Here is a 23,059-nt window from a genome sequence, read left to right as displayed (position 1 = left end):
TTACAAAACGCAGCTTCAAATGCCTCTAAACCATCACAGCCGAGGAAAAAATGGTCTTATCTAGCAAAACAATCAGTTATTTTCTAAAAAATAAATTACAATTTATATACTTTTTAACCTCAAATGCTCGTCTTGTCTAGCTCTGTGTACTCAGTGTAGAGATTAAAAAGTATATCAATTGTAAAAAATGTTAGAAAATAACCGATTGTTTCGCTAGATAAGACACTTCTTCCTCTGCTGGGATCATTTAGAGCCCTTTGAAGCTGCATTTAAACTGCATTTTGGAAGTTCAAACTTGGAGGCACCATAGAAGTCTATTATAAGGTGAGAAATCCTGAAATGTTTTCCTCAAAAAATATAATTTCTTCACGACTGAAATAGGGGCTGAGTACATTATCTGTAAATTTTTGTTTTGAAAGTGAACTACTCCTTTAAGTAAACCAAGTAATGACTTCAAAAGACGAAGAAGAACATTTTGGAATTGGCGAATCAAGTCTCGTTCAGACTACCAGACACACACAGGAAAAAAACTACATAATTCCATTCATGCATCATGGTACTACTGATGTCACATGGACTATTTTAACAATGTCCTTACTACCTTTCTGAGCCTTGAAGGTGGTATTTGCATTGCTGTCTATGCAGGGTCAGAAAGCTCTTTGGACTTCTTTAAAAATACCTTGATTTGTGTTCCAAAGATGCACAAAGGTCTTAAAGGTTTGGAACAACATGAGGGTGAATAATTAATGGCAGAATTTTAATTTTTGGGTGCACTTTCCCACTTTTTCCAGATTTTTAAGTCAAAAGTTTTTGGTAACTATTTGAATATTCAGTTTAGAACTGCCACATGATGATGCCACTATTAATTTTTGGACAGCGGCCACATAAAAATCACATCAAATCAAATCTACTTACAGTTCACGATCGGACTAATTCATTTACACAGGAGGAAACTGCTCCAAGCAGCCACCAAAAAACTGTGCACAGCTATTGAATGGTATTGCTGGCCTGTTGCCACACATCATGATAGAATTGATTGTCATATATTGAGTGTGGCGGCAGTAGTTTTGCCATGACCAAATCAATGTGATTCATGAGTCTTTCCGGTTACGGCTCTGGCCCACATTCCCTCACGTGCTCTCTGTAAATGGAGCTGTACTCTACTGTCTGTAATTCTTTCATATCGGCATCCTATTCATTTACACAGTCTATAAATAGAAACATTATCACAGCAGATTGAAAGAGGAGATTAATTTATCACGAAAGAACCAGAAGCTGACATGATACTTTATGAAACACTGTGACAGCCGGAACACACAACGGTAATGTGAAATTATGACACTATGGATATTAGTAGAAAACATCATAACCAAGTGCATTCAGAAAGTACATTTGTAAATGGAGTTTGCTAGGGCAATCGTCACTCTTAACATTTCTCATTTAATCAAAGCCCTAGAATTTTAAGGATGAATTGCATGTGAGGGTCAACGATTTCCCGATGCAAATTTCACAACGGGTTTAAGGTGATCATGCAAACTTGCTTCCTGACAAAGAAAAAGCTGTTAGGTTTGATCGCTACACTATTGACAATGGACCATTTTTGACAGAAATATTGCTCATGGGTCATTCCTTGTCAACTCGACAGAAGTCCCTGGCTCAGTTTTTTTTTTCTTGTGAAAGAAATATATAAATGAAGAAGAAAGCCAAACTATTAAATGTCATGAATATTAAGTTAGTAATCCACTGTTTTGTAGAGCTGGGTCAAAATTATCATTTTCTCTTGAGATACAAAGCCAAATTACAGGGGAGAGGTGGCAGTATTATTGCTATTTTGCTATTTATACAACAATTTGTATGTCTTTTAGTAAAATCTGGTGACTTTAGCAATCTTTATTGCATTATTTGCCAATGGTGACAATTAAAAAATGGGAAAAAGCCCTTCTTGTATTATATTTTTTCCTGAAAAACCAAAAAGTCTCAGAGAGATCTTAATATCCAATTATTTTAAAGTTCTTAATAAACTTTTATTTTAATATCTAAATGATCTATAAGGCCCTGTATGATCTATTTTCATAGATATAGAAATTTCAATGCGTCTCCTTGAGTAAAATGTTACATTGTACATATTTTCAGTGGTCAAAAACCAAATGTGAGCCACTTTGCATTCAGCTGATCCTTTTTTCCCCTTTTAAAGTCATGGGAGCCCTTTAAAAGAGTGCTACTAATCTCAGTTTATTACCTGTATAAAAGACACCTGGGATCCAGAAATCTTTCTGAATGTTAGGGGATCATATACTTATTTCACTCATTAAAATGCAAATTAATTCCTAACTTTTTTTAAATGTGTTTTTCTGGATTTTTTGTTGTTGTTGTTGTTGTTATTCTGTCTCTCACTGTTAAAATAAACCAAGCATTAAAATTATAGACTGATAATTTCTTTGCTAGTTGGCAAACTTACAAAATCAGCGGGGTTCAAATAATTTTTTTCCCTCAGTGTATTGACATTATTGTCCGGCCAAAAAACGTATATAGTTTTTGTCAGTGTTTATTTAAAAACATCCAGTTTTGCAGAATATAAGATGGTAAATATTGAATTTAATTGAGTGGTCAATACGGTATATAACAATACAATATACAGTATAGGGTATCATTTTACTGCAAAATTCAACATACTGACATAAAATGATAACTGCAAGCCTGGGGTCCATTTATTTCTTTGAATTGCAGGGATCCATTTGCTTCTCTTCTGTAGCTTTCGGCAGTCTGTAAAAATATACCTCATATTTCTTGTCAAATCTATTTGTACAGTCAATCGCAAAGCTCTTTCTCATTTTAGTTATGTTTTGTGTGTTCTGTTGCAGCATTCAGGCTGAAAACCAATGCTGCCATTCAGTCTTTTTGTCACTCAGTAGGCGGAACCGCAGTCACTCCAGCTGACGATGACGTCACATGCATACCCTCTATTGTCAGAGTCAACAAAAGAAAACCAGAAATCACTCACTACTCCTGACTCACTTTAGTAGCCCTAATAAAGATTAATCTAAATTTATTTTTAGAAATTGAAAAGAAGACCATGTTCTTGTTCTTTATGAGAAGTGGTTTTATTTAATTTTAATATTAAGGCATGTTGTGTGTCACTGCAGTTAAATATACAGTCAAGCCCGAAATTATTCATACCCCTGGCAAATTCTGATTTAAAGTTACTTTTATTCAAAAGGCAAACCAGCAAGTTTTTTTTTTTTTGACCGGAAATGACACAATGACGATGTACAAGAGGCATCATTGTGGAAAAAAATATTTATTTTATATTTTATTTACATTTGAACAGAAAGTGGCATGTCCAAAATTATTCATACCCTTCTCAATAATCAATAAAAAAGCCTTTATTGGCTATTACAGCAATCGCACGCTTCCTATAATTGCTGACCAGCTTTTTGCATGTCTCCTCTGGTATTTTTGCCCATTCATCTTTAGCAATGAGCTCCAACTCTTTCAGGTTGGAGGGTCTCCTTGCCATCACCCTGATCTTTAGCTCCCTCCACAGATTCTCAATTGGATTTAAGTCAGGACTCTGGCTGGGCCACTGCAAAACGTTAATGTTTTTGTCATTTCTTCATCCCTTTTGCTGTGTGTTTTGGGACGATGTCGTGCTGAAATGTCCACTGGTGCCCAAGGCCAAATTTCTCTGAAGACTGCCTGATGTTGTTGTTGAGAGTTTTGATGTATTGCTCCTTTTTCATGGTGCCGTTTACTGAGATTAGGTTCCCTGGTCCACCGGCTGAAAAACACCCCCAAAACATTAGGTTCCCACCAACATGTTTGACAGTGGGGATAGTGTTCTTAGGGTTGAAGGCTCCTCCTTTTTACGCCAAATGAAGGCTACATCATTGTGGCCAAACAATTAAATTTTTGCTTCATCTGACCATAAAACAGAAGACCAGAAGTCTCCTTCTTTATCTGTGTCCGTGGAACCCAGCGGTGTGCAGTGTGGACTGTCTGCTTTGAGATGTTGCCACCAGCAGAGCCCAGATTCATCAGGATGGCCTTGGTGGTGATCCTTGGATTCTTTTTTTTTTTACCTCTCTTACTATCCTCCTGGCCAACACAGGTGTCACTTTTGGCTTCCAAACACGTCCTCTGAGATTTTTCACAGTGCGGAACGTCTTGTAGCCCTTTCCAGACTTTCCTGACTTATAGCTCTTTCCTGACTTTCGCAGCTGCAGGCCTTAGTGAGCTCCTTTGTCTTAGCCATGACTGTCCACAAACCAACAACAGAGAGCTTCTGTTTTTCAGCTGTTGAGTTGATTAAAACAGCGTTCCCAATAAATCAGGGTAATTAGGATGTTTTAGAACAGCTTGGACTATTTGGAATGGTATAGAACTTTGGATTTTCCCATAGACTGTGACAGTTTGCAAAGGGTATGAATACTTTTGGACATGCCACTTTTTGTTCGGATGTAAATAAAAGCTGAGAGAAATATATATATATATATATTTTTTCCACAATGATGCCTCCTGTACATCGTCTTATCTTTTGGGAGAAGCCTGTGTCATTTCCGGTCCAAAAAAACTTGCTGGTTGAATAAAAGCAACTTTAAGTCAGAATTTGCCATGGGTATAAATAATTTCAGGCTTGACTGTATATAAGTTAATATGAGTTTTGAAATTTTAGAGAAATGCTTAATACATGCATTACACTGTAACTAAACCCATTAGATTTTAGCCGACTAAACTTACTGTATATTTAGTCAACTAAAACTAGATTAACACTACAATGCAGATGACTAAAATATGACTAAAACTAAACAGCATTTTACTCAAAAGAGTATGACTAAAACCAAATCAAAATTTGCTGTCTAAATTTACACTGGAGTGGATCATATGAACAAGTTGCTGCAGACCACATATCGGATACATTTGAATTCTACACAGAATATTATATTTTAAAGTGAGATGGATCAGATTAAGGGGAGAAGTGGATAGATAGACTCGGTATTAAAAACAGCACTGACAGGTAGAAAAGATAACACCGGTGCCGTACACCAATATAAATTACACACATTTCAAATTACATATCCTCAGCATGATTATGATCACTGATTTACTTTAGTAACACTTTCAGATTGAATCGAAAGGGGGAATCTATTAGACTGCGGCTGTCATAAGCTGTCAAATGCGGCTTTACAGAGCTCAAACTGATGGCTCTGGCTGAGCTGCGATATTAATGAAACACTATTGTCTTTTTTTTTTTTTTTTTTAAAGGGGCGGAACTGCTCAATATATCCTGCCCTGTCTTCCTGTTTTAGTTGAAATTCCTTCCACACATTGAATAAATGTTACACATTTCAAGGCATTTCAGTGGAAGTTTATTAAGACCCAAAATCTAAAAAGATATTCTGTGATATTGTGATATTTGATGTGCTTTTTAATATTTTTGAACTGTCACTGTAAGCATATAATGCAATAAAGATTGCTAAAGTCCACAGATTTTACTAATAGACCTACCAATCTCTGTGTAAAAATAACATAATGACACTGCCTTCTTTTTGAAGTCATTTTTATCCTCCTGTAATCTGGCTCCAAATCTCAGGTGGAAACCTTTTTGACCCCCTCTACAAAATAGTGGATTACTTAGTAAATATACAGTTGTGCTCATAAGTTTACATACCCCTTAAAGGATCTGCAAAATGTTAATATTTTAACAAAAAATATATTTTTATTTTTTTTTAAGCTATTTCACATGGCAGATGTTTATACTCCACAGGACAAAATAATAACTGAATTCATAAAAATGACTCAAAAGTTTACATACCATTGAATCTTAATACTGTGTGTTGTTTCCTAGGTGTTCCATGTCTGTTTTTATGTTTTGTGATAGTTATTCATGAGTCCCTTGTTTGTTCTGAGCAGTTCAACTGCCTGTTGTTCTTCAGAAAAATCCTCCAGCTCCTGCACATTATTTGAACCCTTTCCAAAAGTGAATATATGATTTTGAGATCCATCTTTTCACACTGAGGACAACTGAGGGAATACAAAACTACATAAACTTTTTTCAGTTGGATGATAAGAGTAAATTATCATAATATTGTCTTCTGGGAAACATGTAAGTATTTATGTAGCTTCTAAAGTGCAGTACTAAATGAAAAAAATATGATCTTAAAACAAAATGAAAGAAAGAATGTACACATAATCACCCTGTTCAAAAGTTTACACCCCCTGGCTCTTAATGCATTGTGTTGCTTTCCTAAGCATTAGTAAATGTTTTTACCTTTTGTAATAGTTCCTCACTTGTTCTCAGTGTGAAAAGATGGATCTCAAAATCATACAGTCACTTTTGGACAGTGTTCGAATATGCAGAAGATGTTGGAAAACCAAAAAATTTGGAAAAACTAGAATTTTTTTTTCTGAAGAACTGCTCAGGACAAACAAGGGACTCATGAACAACCATCACAAAACACAAAAACAGTTGTGGATCATCCAGGAAACGACAAACATAATTAAGATTTAAGGGTGTGTAAACTTTTGAACAGGGTCATTTTTATCAATTCAATTACTATTTTTTCTTGTGCAGTATATAAAAACATCTGTTGCATGAAATAGCTTATTCAGCACAGTAAAAAAGTAAAACATAACATGCAGTTTTCATGATCCTTTTTATTTTGATACAGTTATTAACACATTTGCATATTCTACAAGGGGTATGTAAACTTTTGAGCACAACTGTACATCTATGACATTTATTATTTAATTTAATAATTTGTGAATAACAAAGTCTTTCATTACTATTTATGTTTTTTCAGAAAATAAAAATCTAAAATTTGAGCCAGGGAAGTTTTTGAAATTTCGTTGATTTGATACAGAATGATCCTAATGTGACTGCATCTTTAAACAACCATGGTAAACACCCTGTCATGTTATTCTGAGGGCAAGTTTTGCAAAAACATTTTTCATTTAGTTTGATCTACTTTTAAAACCACTTCTTCCTGCCTCTTTGAAACCCGAGAATTTCTTCCCACATACTTCCTTTATAAATTAGCAAACTCAATCTATGCCTCTACATTTAGAGCAGAATTTCATAAGGAAGCGTAGTTCCCTCATAAACGTCCATACTGTGAGGTTAGTAAAGAATATCATGCCTGCAGAGGCACAAGGTTATAAACGATGGCTCTCTTTAATGGCACTTCCTCTGAGCTTCTCTCTGCCTCGTTTCCTCATTAGTACCGCAGCCTATCGAAACCATACATCCCTGTCATATAACGGGCGCAAAAAAAGAGCTCAATGGAGATTTCATCTCACACTAAATCTTTTTTTCTTTAACACAACCTACAGAAAGACATAAATGGAAGGAAAAGTAATTACTCCAGCGGTGGATGTATTTCTAAATATCAAACTTCAGAGGGGGTTCAAACGCGCAGGCTCATCTGTTAAGTTCAGTGGCTTAAAGTAGCAATAACAGCAGCGTATGATCAATGCAAAACCAGCAGGTGTGTGACTCACCAAGAAAAGATCAATTCAAAGTGCCGCTGAAAATATCACGGCTATTTCACCAAAATAACCGAATGGAAAGTCCAAATAGAAAATGTGTGCGCGTCTTTGAATCATGCATGTTTGTCTGCTTTTCTACAGACTATTTATACCCTGGCGGATATTTGTCTGTCTTGTCTAATTTTGGCATGATTGTATGACTAACTCTACAAACACTAGAGGATATGCTGTTTACTCTTGTCTGGTTGAGTGTACAGCACAGAAAAACTACAAATGCCACAACATTTTTACATTTACAGAAATGTGTTTTGAAAGGGTCTTAGGGGCCCTCTTTATTTTTTCTATTAGTTGTTATAGATCAACTGCAATTGCAATAATATACGTTTTCATTAACACATAAGTGACCATGTACCATAAAACCAGTCTTAAGTAGCATGGGTATATTTGTAGCAAGAGCCAAAATACATGGGTCAAAATTACTGATTTTTCTTTTATGCCAAAAATCATTAGGATATTAAGTAAAGATCATGTTCCATGAAGATATTTTGTACATTTACTACCATAAATATATCAAAACTTAATTTCTGATTAGTAATATGCATTGCTAAGAACTTCATTTAAACAACTTTAAAGGGGATTTTCTCAATATTTAGATGTTTTTGCAATCTCAGATTTTCATATAGTTGTATCTCGGCCGAATATTGTCTTATCATACCAACTATACACTAATAGAAAGCTTTTTAAATCAGCTTTTAATAAGATGATGTATAAATCTCAATTGTAATAAACTGACCCTTATGACTGGTTTTGTGGTCCAGAGTCACATACAGTATACGTTATTAGCATCTATAACTCTTTCTAGGGTTAAAGGGGTTTATTTATTTCACCCAAAAATGAAAATTCTTTCATGACTTACTCACCCTTGTGTTGCTCCAAATGCATGACTTTCCTTCATCTTTGAAACATAAATTAAGAATGTTTCTATTGAATTTCCATTCCACCAAAACATTGACTTAAAAAGTTAATTAAGACATCATAAAAGTCATCTATATGAATGAGTCAGTTTATATTAAACACTTTACAGTATATGATATATATATTCTTAGGAACCTTTGTTCACATATAAACATACAGTCAATGGCAGCTCAAATATGGATTACTTTTATGCCTTTACGAGCTTTCTAAAGCTCAAAGTCTTTAAAAATATCCTACTTTTGAAGATGAACGAAAGTACTAAATAGGAAGTACTTGAAACTACATGAGGATGAATAACTGACAATATTTCAGTTTTTGGGCGAAATATCATGTGGATCATATGGATAAGTTGCGGTTATAAGAGACCAGAAGAAGATGAGATGTCAGGAAAAAAGAAAAATCCTCATTTAAGACTAACCTTTGACCAACCTATGGCACATGCATATGAATGAAGAATATGATGATCAGAATTTCTTTCATTTTAAAGTAGAAGTTTACTTCCAGAACAAAAACTACAGATAATTTACTTACCCCCTTGTCATAAAAAATGTCTTTCTTTCTTCAGTCGTAAAGCAATAATGTTTTTTTTTTTTTTTTTTTTTTTTTTTGAGAAAAAACATTTAAGGATTACAACTTATATTAAAATTTACTTCAAATACTCGTCTTGTCTAGCTCTGCATGTACTCTGTGTATTCAGGTTCATGACAGGGTATGTCGAAAAACATAGAGACCCTTCTTCCTCGGCTGGGATCATTTAGAGCCTTTTGAAGCTGCACTGAAACTGATGACAATATTTGGCTGAAATATCACTTTAACAGCTCTATTGGTTGCTATGCTTTAATCATATAAGTAAAGGTTGTGTGGATATATTGTTTTATCCCCATGGTCTATTCTATAAAGCCTGAGTTTCAGTGAGATCTTGACAAAACTTTGGATTTGGATATACATTTGGACAAACTGCAGAGGTAGAAGACTATAGAGATGTCAGAAAAAAAAAGAAAAATCCTCATTTAAGACTAACCTTTGACCGACCTATGGCACATGCATATGAATGAAGAACATGATGATCAGAATTTCTTCCATTTTAAAGGAGAAGGTTACTTCAAGAACAAAAATTTACAGATAATTTACTCACCCCCTTGTCATCCAAGATGTCTTATTTATACACTTTTTTTTACCTCAAATGCTCGTCTTGTCAAGCTCTGCGTGTACTCTGTATATTCCGGTTTGGGTATGTCAAAAAAACTTCTATCTCATTTTCTCCTCCAACTTCAAAATCCTCCTACATCGCTGTTTTACCCCTTTTTTTTTTAAGGACATTTGATCTTCTTTGCACGTTCACTTTGTAAGTTGGTTCTTCTGCAGCGATGTAGGATGATTTTGAAGTTGAAAGAGAAAATGAGATGGGAGTTTTTCGACCTACCCTAACTGTCTTGAACCGAAATACACAGAGTACATGCAAATTGAGGTTAAAAAGTATATATATTGTCAATTGTTTTTAGAAAATAACGGATCGTTTCACTAGATAAGAACCTTCTTCCTTGGCTGGGATCATTTAGAGCCCTTTTGAAGCTGCATTTAAATTAGAGTTTCAAATTTAGAGGTTCAAACTCGCGGGCACCAAAGAAGTCCACTATATGGAGAGTTTTTTTATGACTGAAGAAAAAAAGACACATTTTGAATGACAAGGGGTTGAGTAAATTATCTGTAAATTTTGGTTCTGGAAGTGAACTTCTGTTTTAAGTATTCTTTGACCATTGCTGTATTGCTGACTTTGACTTGTATTCCTGACTGAAAGTGCTGAGACCACCATCTTCAGTAAACTTTCTCTCAACTCCTGGTCATCATTATGTTCACACTGGTCTCTCTAACAGCTCAAGCTGTGTTTTTCATAACGCAACCACAGTTTTGCATTTAAAATATGCTGCTTGGGTGTTCTTGAAGTTTCTAGGCTTCTGGAAGGTTACCAAAGCGCTGCACTCCCGTAGCTCACACTTTGCTAGCAAGGTCATGGGTTCGACACATCACAGCTTAATACTGAGGGTTAGAATTTGTGCTATCCCTAAATATGAGCAATAATAATAGTGATGCTTGTTTTACATACTGTAGTAGGATGGTTTAGCATTCACAGTCAAACCAAAACCAAACCTTCAACCACAATGGCTAAATGCATATACAGTTCTGGATTACACATTCCGGAAGTCTTTGCTAATGATATTCTTGGGTCTGATAAAGTAGGAAATCTCTGGTTTGGCTTAAACAGGATCAGTGACATGCGGGCTGCAGTTTCAGCATCAGACATCCGAGATAATGAGAGTGAATTACAGCTTTTTTGCATACGAGGGCCCCTCTGGTACAAAGCAGCTATATCACATTACAATAAAACTCCTGATTGCCATGCAGTTTTGAGCTCTATTGATAGTCAGCGTCACCGTCAACAGACCTGTGTTACGAGTGGTGGATGGAAGCTATTATGACAGAGGTCACAATTCAATTGCATAATATAGCAACGATGCTTTGTCGCTATGTGCGGTATGCTCGAATGTGTCTCGCACACACATACCGTGCAGTGTCCATCAGGAGGCCGGGCACACAAAGAGCTTTCTCAATTATTCAGTGCACCCTGTGCAATCTATTACATCACATCCATTATGAAGGAGCCAGACCTTAAAAATCTATTCTCTTTATAACTGCAATCCTCCAAGCATCAGGTTAACAGCATTAAGACACAGCAAAATCATTCACTGTTGAGCCAGAAGGTCAAAGATGTATAAAAAATGTCTTTTGTTATTCAAAATAACAGCAGGATGAACGCCATGAATCAAAAGCGGAAATCACAATGTGAGCTGGCATGCTGCTCTGCACTGATGTGATTTTTTGACTGCTGTAAGAGGTCCTGAAGAGTTCAAATTATTTATGTTCTGGAGCAAAACGGGGATATTAAAGGAATAGTTCGTCCAAAAATGAGCATTATGACACAATTTTATTGATGTCAGTGATGTAAGGTATATGTCTTCTGATGCAACTGACATAATAAATGAAGCAGCAAAACATAACTCCAGTACCTTTTAGCATTAACGACATTAACGTACGTTTTTTTTACTCCATATAACTCTATTTAGTGCTTTATTGCATATGACATTATAATGAAAATATATATATACACAATATTTTTAAATAATATAATATAATAAAATATAATCGTTTTATGCTTTGTTCTTAAAGTTTTAAAGCTCAACAGCTCCAGTCCCCATTCATTTTCATACTGAACAAAGAACCATAGACTTTCTGCCAACATCTCATTTTATGTTCCATGAAAGAAAGACAAGTTGGATACCCATTGCTAAAAAGAAGAGCACTTTGCATTTTAAGCAAAAGAAAAAAAAAAAGAAAAAAAGAGTTGTCCTGACCAATTCTTTGGTTTTTCAGCATTTTTGTGTATTTGAACCCTTTCCAACAATGACTGTATGGTTTTGAGATCCATATTTTCACATTGAGGACAACTGAGGGACTCATATGCAACTATTACAGATGGTTCAAATGCTCACTAATGCTCCAGAAATAAAAACAATCTATTAAGAGCCAGGGGGTAAAAACTTTTTGAATTTGACGATTAGGGTAAATTTAACTTATTTTGTCTTCTGGGAAACATGTGACTATCTTCTGTAGCCTCTGAAGGGCAGTACTAAATGAAAATGTGAAAAAAAAAAAAAAAAAGATAATCAGGCAAAATAAGAAAAATGTACACATCTACATTCTGTTCAAAAGTTTTCACCCCCAGCTCTTAATGCATCGTTTTTCCTTCTGGAGCATCAGTGAGCGTCTGACCCTTCTGTAATAGTTGCATATGAGTCTCTCAGTTGTCCTCAGTGAGAAAAAGATGGATCTCAAAATCATACAGTCATTGTTGGAAAGGGTTCAAATACACAAAAACGCTGAAAAACCAAAGAATTTGTGAGACCTAAAGGATTTTTCCTGAAGAACAGCAGGCAGTTCAACTGTTCAGGACAAACAAGGGACTCATTAACAAACATCACTTAATAAATAAAAAAAACACAGTTATGGTTCATTCATGTAAGAACACAGTATTAAGAATCAAGGGTATGTAAACTTTTGAATGGGGTCATTATTATAAATTCAACTATTATTTTTTATTGTGGACTATGTAAACATGTGAAATATCTTATTCAGGTCAGTGCTAAGTAAACAATAACTTAGGTGTTAGCAATCATGTCACTGAAATAAGAGCTTGAAGTTGGACTCACATCCATAGTGGTGAGGTTGCACCTGTGTGTTCCTGCAAACCAGCCATCTGCAGAGCACTGATCAATATCCACATCCTGCAGGCTGACGTCCACACGAACAACACCCCTATATGATATTATAGAGCACAAGAGAAAAAGAGAAATTAGTCTTTTGTAATCCGTAAAGAAGCTGAAAGATTCTTCCAATGTTTAAGTAAAACACTGGCACTTTAAATATACACTTACAGTACTTCACACATGTACATTTAATGCTAAAAGTGTGCTAAAAGGATTCTTCAGCTTTGATTGCTAAGCAGAAAAGTCATTGATTGACAAGTCTACTCCAATCCTAAATTGTGTCTTTGTTCTAAAGGTCCTTTTCAAAAAATTAGCATATTGTGATAAAGTTCATTATTTTCTGTAATGTACTGATAAACATTAGACTTTCATATATTTTAGATTCATTACACACAACTGAAGTAGTGCAAGCCTTTTATTGTTTTAATATTGATGATTTTGGCATACAGCTCATGAAAACCCAAAATTCCTATCTCAAAAAATTAGCATATTTCATCCGACCAATAAAAGAAAAGTGTTTTTAATACAAAAAAAGTCAACCTTCAAATAATTATGTTCAGTTATGCACTCAATACTTGGTCGGGAATCCTTTTGCAGAAATGACTGCTTCAATGCGGCGTGGCATGGAGGCAATCAGCCTGTGCCAGCCAAAATTTGCCAGTGCTGCTTCTCTGTAGCCCAGGTCAGGCGCTTCGGCCGCTGTTTCTGGTTCAAAAGTGGCTTGACCTGGGGAATGCGGCACCTGTAGCCCATTTCCTGCACACGCCTGTACACGGTGGCTCTGGATGTTTCTACTCCAGACTCAGTCCACTGCTTCCGCAGGTCCCCCAAGGTCTGGAATCGGTCCTTCTCCACAATCTTCCTCAGGGTCCGGTCACCTCTTCTCGTTGTGCAGCGTTTTCTGCTACACTTTTTCCTTCCCACAGACTTCCCACTGAGGTGCCTTGATACAGCACTCTGGGAACAGCCTATTCGTTCAGAAATTTCTTTCTGTGTCTTACCCTCTTGCTTGAGGGTGTCAATGATGGCCTTCTGGTCGGCAGTCTTACCCATGATTGCGGTTTTGAGTAATGAACCAGGCTGGGAGTTTTTAAAAGCCTCAGGAATATTTTACAGGTGTTTAGAGTTAATTAGTTGATTCAGATGATTAGGTTAATAGCTCGTTTAGAGAACCTTTTCATGATATGCTAATTTTTTTGAGATAGGAATTTTGGGTTTTCATGAGCTGTATGCCAAAATCATCAATATTAAAACAATAAAAGGCTTGCACTACGTCAGTTGTGTGTAATGAATCTAAAATATATGAAAGTCTAATGTTTATCAGTACATTACAGAAAATAATGAACTTTATCACAATATGCTAATTTTTTTAAAAGGACCTGTAAGTGACGTAACAGCCAATGTGGATGTGTGTCTACACGGACTCATTAAGACTTCACATTTTCTGTATTGATATTTCCCCCCAGTAAACAACAAATCATCAATAAGCTGATCAGTACACTCTTTATCAGTCTGGTCTTCCTCTTCAGCAAGCAGAGAACAGGAAGCTTTTGTACTCTCATCAGCACTCATAAAGGGAGGAAAAAGACATCAAATTCTCCATAACCTTAATGTGTGATAGTCTCTGATAGTCTCTAGAATGAGGATTCCTTGAGACTATATATATGTGGAGGTTTGAGTGAAGAACTCAAAGAATGAAGTTGACTGACGTTGAATGATCTTTAATGGTATCTCTCTTCAGAGTGTTTATTTTTATTTTCTCATCACAGCTGTCTGCACCAGCATTCTCACATATGCTATCAACGTGCTGGAACATTAGGAACAGACTTGTGCAACAGCCCAGTTTCAGTTGAGAGAAATCACATTATGAAGCACAGATGCCCATGCAATGTAAGGCCTGTTCACACCGATACGAATTTGGTTCAATTTTGATTCAAATGTGCTTTGTCTGTTCAGACGGGCTGAATACAAATTCAAATCTTAAAAAAAGTCTTAGACAGTAGGTGCTGCTTAAGAAAAAGCAAAATTTAAGACACAGATACTGTACGGTTTTGTTAACTTGTGTTTGTTTTTTGAATTGTGTTGTGCTGTGCACTACTGGGCCACCTGAGTAGCAGTGTTGTGTGCCACTGAATAGTAACATATAGAGTTTTTGTATGGTGCTCTGGCAGATGAATTCATGTTGAGAACCAATACTGAAACAGAAAAGTGTGTATTTTCAGTGTAAAATTTGTGTATTCACACTGAAAATTCCAAAAATTTATTTAACCAAGAAAAGAAAGTGTGGAATGTTGGACACATCATGCAGTCAAAATAATTTCATATGGCGGCCAAAATTATTAGAACACTTATATTTTCACCAGCTAAAAAAAGTCAGTTATTTCAATCTTTTGCTGTAGTGTGTCAGTAGGAAATGCCAGTTTACATTTCCAAACATTAATTGCAATAATCCAGTGAGGTTTTTGTTTGCACAAGGAGTCTGACAACAGCCAGTGCTCCACACAGAGATCTGATCTTATTATCATCCAGTCTGTCTGGAATGACATGAAGAAACAGAACAAACTGAGAGAGACTAAATCCAGAAGAACTGTGGCAATGTCTCCAAGATGCTTCAAGAGAGCTACCTGCAAAGCTATCTAAAAAACTATGCACAAGTGCACCTAGGGCAAAAGCTGCTTAAAATGCAAAGGGTGATCACACCAAATGTTATTTTAATTTAGTCAATAGTTAATTGATAAAGAAACACTATTTTTGACAGCATCCTCATTTCACAGCATTTTTTAAACAACTGCCTAAATCAGGTAGGTTTTTTGAAGTACCTTGGAGATGTTGACACAGTTCTTCTTGATTTAGTCTGTCTCAGTTTGTTCTGTTTCTTCATGTCATTCCAGACAGAACTGGATGATGATTAGATCAGATCTCTGTTTTGAGCATTGGCTGTTGTCAGACTCCTTGCGCAAACAAAAATCTTACTGCATTATTACAATTAACAGGAAAATGAATGTTTGAAAATGTAAACAAATATTTCCTACTGGAACACTACAGCAAAAGATAGAAATAACTGACTAAAACCATTTTTTAGCTGGTGACACTGCTATAGTGTTCTAATAATTTTGGCCACCACTGTAATTCATATGCTATAGGTAGTCTAAATAGTTCCATAAAGAACCTTTAATATCTGAAGAACCTTTCTGTTTCCTTATGGCAAAAGAAGGTTCTTCAGATTGTATAAAGGTAAGAAAGAGATGGATTTGAATGAATGGTTATTTGTGAAACCAAAAATGGTTCTTCTATGGCATCGCTGTGAAGAACCTTTTGAAGAACCTTTATTTTTAAGAGTGTAGTGCATACAGTTTGTCATTTGGGACATTAAATTCATGACACTGTTGTCATGAGTCTGGTCTGTGTTTTCTGTGTCTGTGTTTAAGGACTTTTATTTTGTAGTTTCTGTGCCCCATTGTTTTCTGCTTCCCTGCCTCTCTGCTCCCCTATTTGTTACCATGGACACTCATTTGACCACACCCACTTCCTCGTTAGTTTCCACGGTTACTCATTAGATCATTCCCCCTGCCCTGTGTATAAATAGTCCTTGTGTTTTCTCTGTGCCTTGTCGGTTGTTACATGTGCAATGGTTGTCTCTGCCCTTGTCTGAGTTCCTGTTCCCTCTGGATTTTATTGTTTTGTCATGGAGTCCCAATAAACTATTGCATCTAGATCCTCTTTTGCCTTGTATCTTCCAGCAACGTTACAGAACAACCGACCACAAAAATGGATCTAGCTGGAAGTTTGATCAACCCCGTAAGTGTGCTCTGCAGCATATTTCAAGACGGCCGACCCATCGAGTATTATGTGGATGAGTTTGTCAGATATAGCCATCTGGCACCGTGTGATAAGACCATGCTCAAGGAGTGCTTCTGGAGCAGACTCGACCCCGAAATCAGTTTCAACCTACCTGATGAAGACCCCAGCTGGACTCTCGCACAGTTTATCGACTTTGTCATGTTACATTGCAAATCTCCGTTTACTGTGGGTGAGGTCGAGTCCGCTCACAAGATGTCTGCTAGCCCAGAGCCCCTTCACAAGATGGCCACCCTTCCTGAGTCTGTTCACAAGATGGCCGCCCTTCCCGAGTCTGTTCACAAGATGGCCGCCGTCCCAAAGCCCGTTCATAAGATGGCTTCCGTTCCTGAGTTCCCGGTCAGGATGGCCACCACGCCAGAGCCTGCTGCAAAGATGGCCGCCACGCCAGAGCCTGCTGCAAAGATGGCCGTCACGCCAGAGCCTGCTGCAAAGATGCCGCCACGCCAGAGCCTGCTGCAAAGATGGTCGCCACGCCAGAGCCTGCTGCTAAGATGGCCGCCACGCCAGAGCCTGTCACAAAGATGGCCACCATGCCCAAGCCTGCACCCAAGATGACCGCCATGCCCGAAATTACTAATGAAATGGTGGTTGCTACATCACACCCTCACATTCGCGTGACTTATCAGAGGCTAATATCAAGCTTGGAGGACCCACCACTGCTGTCAGGTCGATCAGTCGGTCTCTTACTATCAACACCAGCCAAGCCAGCGACTGCTAATGCTACATCAGCCAAACTAGCATCTGCCAAAACTACGTCAGCCAAGCCAGCAACTATACCAGTCACGTCCAATCAAGTCACAGCTGTTCCTTCACTCCCAAGCCACGCAGAGCCAACGCTCCCAAGCCACGCAGAGCCAACGCTCCCAAGCCACGCAGAGCCAACTCTCCCAAGCCACATGCCCACAAACCTGATGGGCCTTCCATTAACCACCGTACTGCCCACGATGGCCATCGCCATTCTGAGTGTGTGGGCTGCACACTGCGTCTCAGAGGGCTCATCTGTCCACATGTCCGCTGCGCCTATACCTCCTTCAGAGGTGGCGTGCATAGCGGAGTTCCCTGGTCTGCCAGCTCCATCAAGGCTCCTTGCTCTGCCAGCTCCACCAAGGCTCCCTGCTCTGCCCTCACCGCCAGGGCTCCCTGCTCTGCCGGCTCCGCCAAGACTCCTTGCTCTGCCTGCGCCGCCAAGATTCCCTGCTCTCCCTGCTCCGCCTAGACTCCTTTCTCTGCCTGCTCTGCCAAGATTCCCTGCTCTGCCTGCACCGCCTAGGCTCCCTGTCGTCTCTGTCACGGCTATTGAGGCCGTTCCAGAAATCTCTGTCTGCCCTGTAACGGCCACGAAAGCCGTTCCTGAAGTTCCTATCTGCCTAGTCACGGCTATGGAGGCCGCGTTCTCCCATGAACTCTCTGCTTCTCTCCTTGCTCTGTCTGCCTCCTCTGTCTCTGCTCTCACTAGGTCCCAGTCCATGACACGGCTGGCTGCCCCACCCTGGAGGGCTCCTGCGCCTCCTGTTCCGCCCTGGAGGGCTGTTCCGCCTCCTGCTCCGCCCTGGAGGGCTCCTAAGCCACCTGCTCCACCCCGGAGGGCTGCTCCGCCTCCTGCTCCGCCCTGGAGGGCTTCTGCGCCTCCTGTTCCACCTCCTGCTCCGCCCTGGAGGGCTCCTACGCCACCTGCTCCACCCTGGAGGGCTGCTCCGCCTCCTGCTCCGCCCTGGAAGGCTCCTAAGCCACCTGCTCCACCCCGGAGGGCTGCTCCGCCTCCTGCTCCGCCCTGGAGGGCTCCTAAGCCGTCTGCTCCGCCCTAGTGGGCTCCTGCTCCGCCCTGGTGGGCTCCTGGTCCGTCTGCTCCGCCCTGGTGGGCTTCGTTTGCTCCGCCCTGGTGGGCTTCTGCTCCACCCTTGAGGGTTCCTGTTCTGCCTGTTCCACCATGGAGATCGCCCGTCACGATCTGGTGGTCCTCTGCTCCACCGTGGGGACCGTTGGTGCCATCTGCCCTGCTATGGTGGTCCTCAGCTACTCCCATCTGGCCGACTCCACCCTGGCCTCCCGCTCCGCTTCAGTCCCCTGTTTATTTTCCATCACATGAACCTGGCCCCCCATTCCTCCCCCTGTTCTGCTTGAGCTGCTCCTCCCTCCCGGACTTGAGTTTCTGTTTAGAGCGTCTGGAAGCCGCTCCTTTGAGGGGGGGCTATGTCATGAGTCTGGTCTGTGTTTTCTGTGTCTGTGTTTAAGGACTTTTATTTTGTAGTTTCTGTGCCCCATTGTTTTCTGCTTCCCTGCCTCTCTGCTCCCCTATTTGTTACCATGGACACTCATTTGAACACAACCACTTCCTCGTTAGTTTCCACGGTTACTCATTAGATCATTCCCCCTGCCCTGTGTATAAATAGTCCTTGTGTTGTCTCTGCCCTTGTCTGAGTTCCTGTTCCCTCTGGATTTTATTGTTTTGTCATGGATTCCCAATAAACTACTGCATCTAGATCCTCTTTCGCCTTGTATCTTCCAGCAACGTTACAACTGTACTGTACATAGGCTACTTTATAAACGGAACAGCGTCGGACTAAGAAATAAGAGCTTTTACCAGTAAGCGAGCACCAGGGCAATATTGTGGTTTGCACAGGCACCAATCACGATTTCTTCAGAAAATGATCCAGTTTCTCAAACATAAAAATATGCGCTTTTATTATTCATGTGACATGATCATATAAATGCATTGAAATGATTACATGTCTGATGCACACACAGGGGAAATAAATGTCAGTTTATATGAGAATATAGAAAACATACATACTAACAATATTATAAAATGTCTATGATTGTTATTGTATAATCAGGATCACTATGCTTTCATGTCAAATACATTACATATTTTATACATTTGAACGAAAGTGTATAATTTCATCTTGTCAGCAATAATACTAAAATAAATCTAATCTACAAAGTCTCTCAGACACTGCTGATTTTCTCAGTTATAGAATAACACAATTTTCAATTCTTTTCAAAATACAGTGGTGTGAAACAGTGTTGATTTTTATTTTTTTGCATGTTTGTCACACTTTAATGTTTCAGATAATCAAACAAATTTAAATATTAATCAAAGATAACACAAGTAAACACAACATGCAGTTTTTGAATTAAGGGGTTTTTTTATGAAGGAAAAAAATCCAAACTCACATGGCCCTGTGTGAAAAAGGGCAAAGAGCGCAGTGATGACTCATCCAAGAGGTCACAAAAGACCCCACAACAACATCTAAAGAACTGCAGGCCTCTCTTGCCTCAGTTAAGGTCAGTGTTCATGACTCCACCATAAGATAGAGACTGGGCAAAAATGGCCTGCATGGCAGAGTTTCAAGACGAAAACCACTGCTGAGCAAAAAGAACATAAAGGCTAATCTCAGTTTTGCCAGAAAACATCTTGATGATCCCCAAAAATCCTGAAGGACAATGTCTGGCCATCTGTTCGTGACCTCAAGCTGAAGCGAACTTGGGTTCTGCAGCAGGACAGTGATCCAAAACACACCAGCAAATCCACCTCTGAATGGCTGAAGAAAAACAAAATTACTTTGGAGTGGCCTAGTCAAAGTCCTGACCTGAATCCTATTGAGATGCTGTGGCATAACCTTAAAAAGGCGGTTCATGCTCAAAAACCCTCCAATGTGGCTGAATTACAACAATTCTGCCAAGATGAGTGGGCCAAAATTCCTGCACAGCGCTGTAACAGACTCATTGCAAGTTATCGCAAATGCTTGATTGCAGTTGTTGCTGTTAAGGGTGGCCCAACCAGTTATTAAGTTTAGGGGGCAAACACTTTTTCACACATGGCCATGTGGGTTTGGATTTTGTTTTCCCTTCATAATAAACAACTTCATTTAAAAAACTGCATGTTGTGTTTACCTGTGCTATCTTTGATTAATATTTACATTTGTTTGATGATCTGAAACATTCAAGTGTGACAAAAAAATAAAAAAATCAGGAAGGGGGCCAACACTTTTTCACACCACTGTATAATTAATTCCAATGCTGTTTATGGATTATCTTTATAGAATGGTGCCTTGCAAACCCTTAGTGAGACAACAAAAGTAAACAAAGAAGAAGAGTAACTAAAAGAAAAGAGAGCAGAAAAAAGGAAAAAAAAATCTTTTCTTTATATAAATTCCAATTTTCAAAAAGCTGCGTAAAAACTGCTGTTTAGAATTATATTCATTTAAGATAAATCATTTGCAGCCTGGGTGGAACAAATCTTGTGTCTGGATCTAGACTGCAGACTGTTAATTGATGGCCTCTGGACAAGGTTGACGGTATTTGGAACTGAGCCAAGGGGGAGGTAACGTGTTTGTTAATCAGCAAATTGGACACGTCAGATTATATTATATTTTCATGTAATGCTGTTATTATACTAAGGGAATATTACCAGTACACTGATGCTACAGTAAAGCCCATCATCACACATGCTTGCGTTTTGCTCCTGATGGTTGAAGTGACTGTGGAGCTTCATAATAACAGAAAGCCAGCAAGAGAATAACTGTAAAGAACAGCATGCCTTGCCTCTACAGAACACCCACTTCTGCCTAACCGCTTGCCTGAGTTGCATTAAAATCTACTTAAAACACAATATGTACTCTTGAAATAAATGCATCATAGCATTTGTTTTGGCTGTAAAAAAAATTCATTTTGAATTTCCAAGCAAGCCAAAGTAACACAAACATGCTGATTGCTTACGGAAACTATTGTTAATTATTTCAGATAAAATTTAGCAATATTCCAAGTAAGTACTTGACCTTACCAGTGCATTACAGATAATGTACTCACCCCCTTGTTATCCAAAATGTTCATGTCTTTCTTTCTTCAGTCGTAAAGAAATTATGTTTTTGGAGGAAAACATTTCAGGATTACTCACCTTATAATAGACTTCTATGGTGCCTCCAAGTTTGAACTTCCAAAATGCAGTTTAAATGCAGCTTCAAAGGGCTCTAAATGATCCCATCCGAGGAAGAAGGGTCTTATCTAGCGAACATTTACAATTTATATACTTTTTAATCTCTACACAGAGCTAGACAAGACAATCATTTGGGGTTAAAAAGTATATAAATTGTCATTTTTTTAGAAAATAACCGAAAATAAACGTTTTGCTAGATAAGACCCTTCTTTCCTCGGCTGTGATCATTTAGAGCCATTTGAAGCTGAATTTTGGAAGTTCAAACTTGGGGGCACCATAGAAGTCCATTATATGGAGAGAAATCCTGAAATGTTTTCCTCAAAAAACATAATTTCCTTACGACTGAAGAAACAAAGACATGAACATCTTGGATGACAAGGGGATGAGTACATTATCTGTAAATTTTTGTTCTGAAAGTGAACTACTCCTTTAAAAAAAAACATTTGTTGTTTGAGTTGTGTGGATTACTTTTGGATTATTATGTTGTTCTTATCAGCTGTTTGGACTTTAATCTGATGGCACCCATTCACTGCAAAGAATTTATTAGGCGCAAGTGCTGTAATGCAAATTTCTCCAAAAATCTGTAAAGATAAAGAAACAAACTCATCTACATCTTGAATAACCTGAGAGTGAATACATTTTTCCTTCAGTTTTGGCTGAACTATTTCTTTACCATTTTGACATGGAATATACTGCATGTGAAATGAAATCGAAATATGCCTAAATATGTTGTTTTATATAACCGGTGCCTTCCTAAAACCATTTATGAATAGCAAAATATCAATGCTTTGGTCTATGAAGGTTAAGGAAGGGAGCCGAGGTGGATATATAGTATCAAAGGCATCCGAGAATGATGCTAATAATCCTCTAGACTCTATCTTTCTCATGTACTGCAGGTGAAAAATCATTATAAGCTATACTGTGAACGCTGGTCCTGCAGGCATGCAAACACAGATCAGAGAACACTGAGGAGGAAGAGTGCCTGAGGTAACAGAGATCTCTCTGCGACTATATCCGTTTCCTATCATTTTCTCATTCTTCCTCTCAGACAGACTCAGAAGGTGCAGTCATGGAATAGTCCCTGCTCGCCTTAATTGAAGCCTTGGCCAAGCAAGTGTGCTAATTTTAGCGGCAGTGTTCATCAACGCACATCCTTCATCCAAGGTCAAATATGACCTATGGCTCTGTATTGCCGTTATTAACTCACAAGACAGAAAGTGGATTGGTAACAGTGCCATCATTTTGTCTTGATGATGAAAAGCCTGATGATTATTGTGATTAGAATAAATTGACTGTAATTACTGTGGCAGACTATGTGACATTGGATTGTATTTCAGTCTTCCCTGAGATTGAAATGAGATTTGGAGAAACTGACATAAACCGCTGAGAATTTTTTGTAACTTAATCGACAATGTTCAACCAAGATATTTCATTAAAATGCACAACATAATTATCAACAATTTTCCTTGACTTCTTAGAG

The 23,059-nt window shown here is 38.4% G+C and overlaps 1 protein-coding gene across 1 annotated transcript in view; it reads right to left on the bottom strand.

Moving 5' to 3' along the window:
• The window catches only part of gpr158a (G protein-coupled receptor 158a), a 119,061-nt gene that overhangs the window by 84,136 nt on the left and 11,866 nt on the right, over positions 1-23,059 (bottom strand). The window contains exon 2 of the mRNA XM_073831182.1: positions 12,726-12,831. Within this exon, the coding sequence (XP_073687283.1) occupies positions 12,726-12,831 (106 nt within the window). The remainder of the gene's footprint in view (positions 1-12,725; positions 12,832-23,059) is intronic.

This window comes from Garra rufa, chromosome 24 (assembly GCF_049309525.1).
Source record: "Garra rufa chromosome 24, GarRuf1.0, whole genome shotgun sequence".
Taxonomy (NCBI): Eukaryota; Metazoa; Chordata; class Actinopteri; order Cypriniformes; family Cyprinidae; genus Garra; species Garra rufa.
The sequence above is the reverse complement of the archived record's forward strand: the minus strand, read 5'-3'. Positions and strand labels throughout refer to the sequence as shown.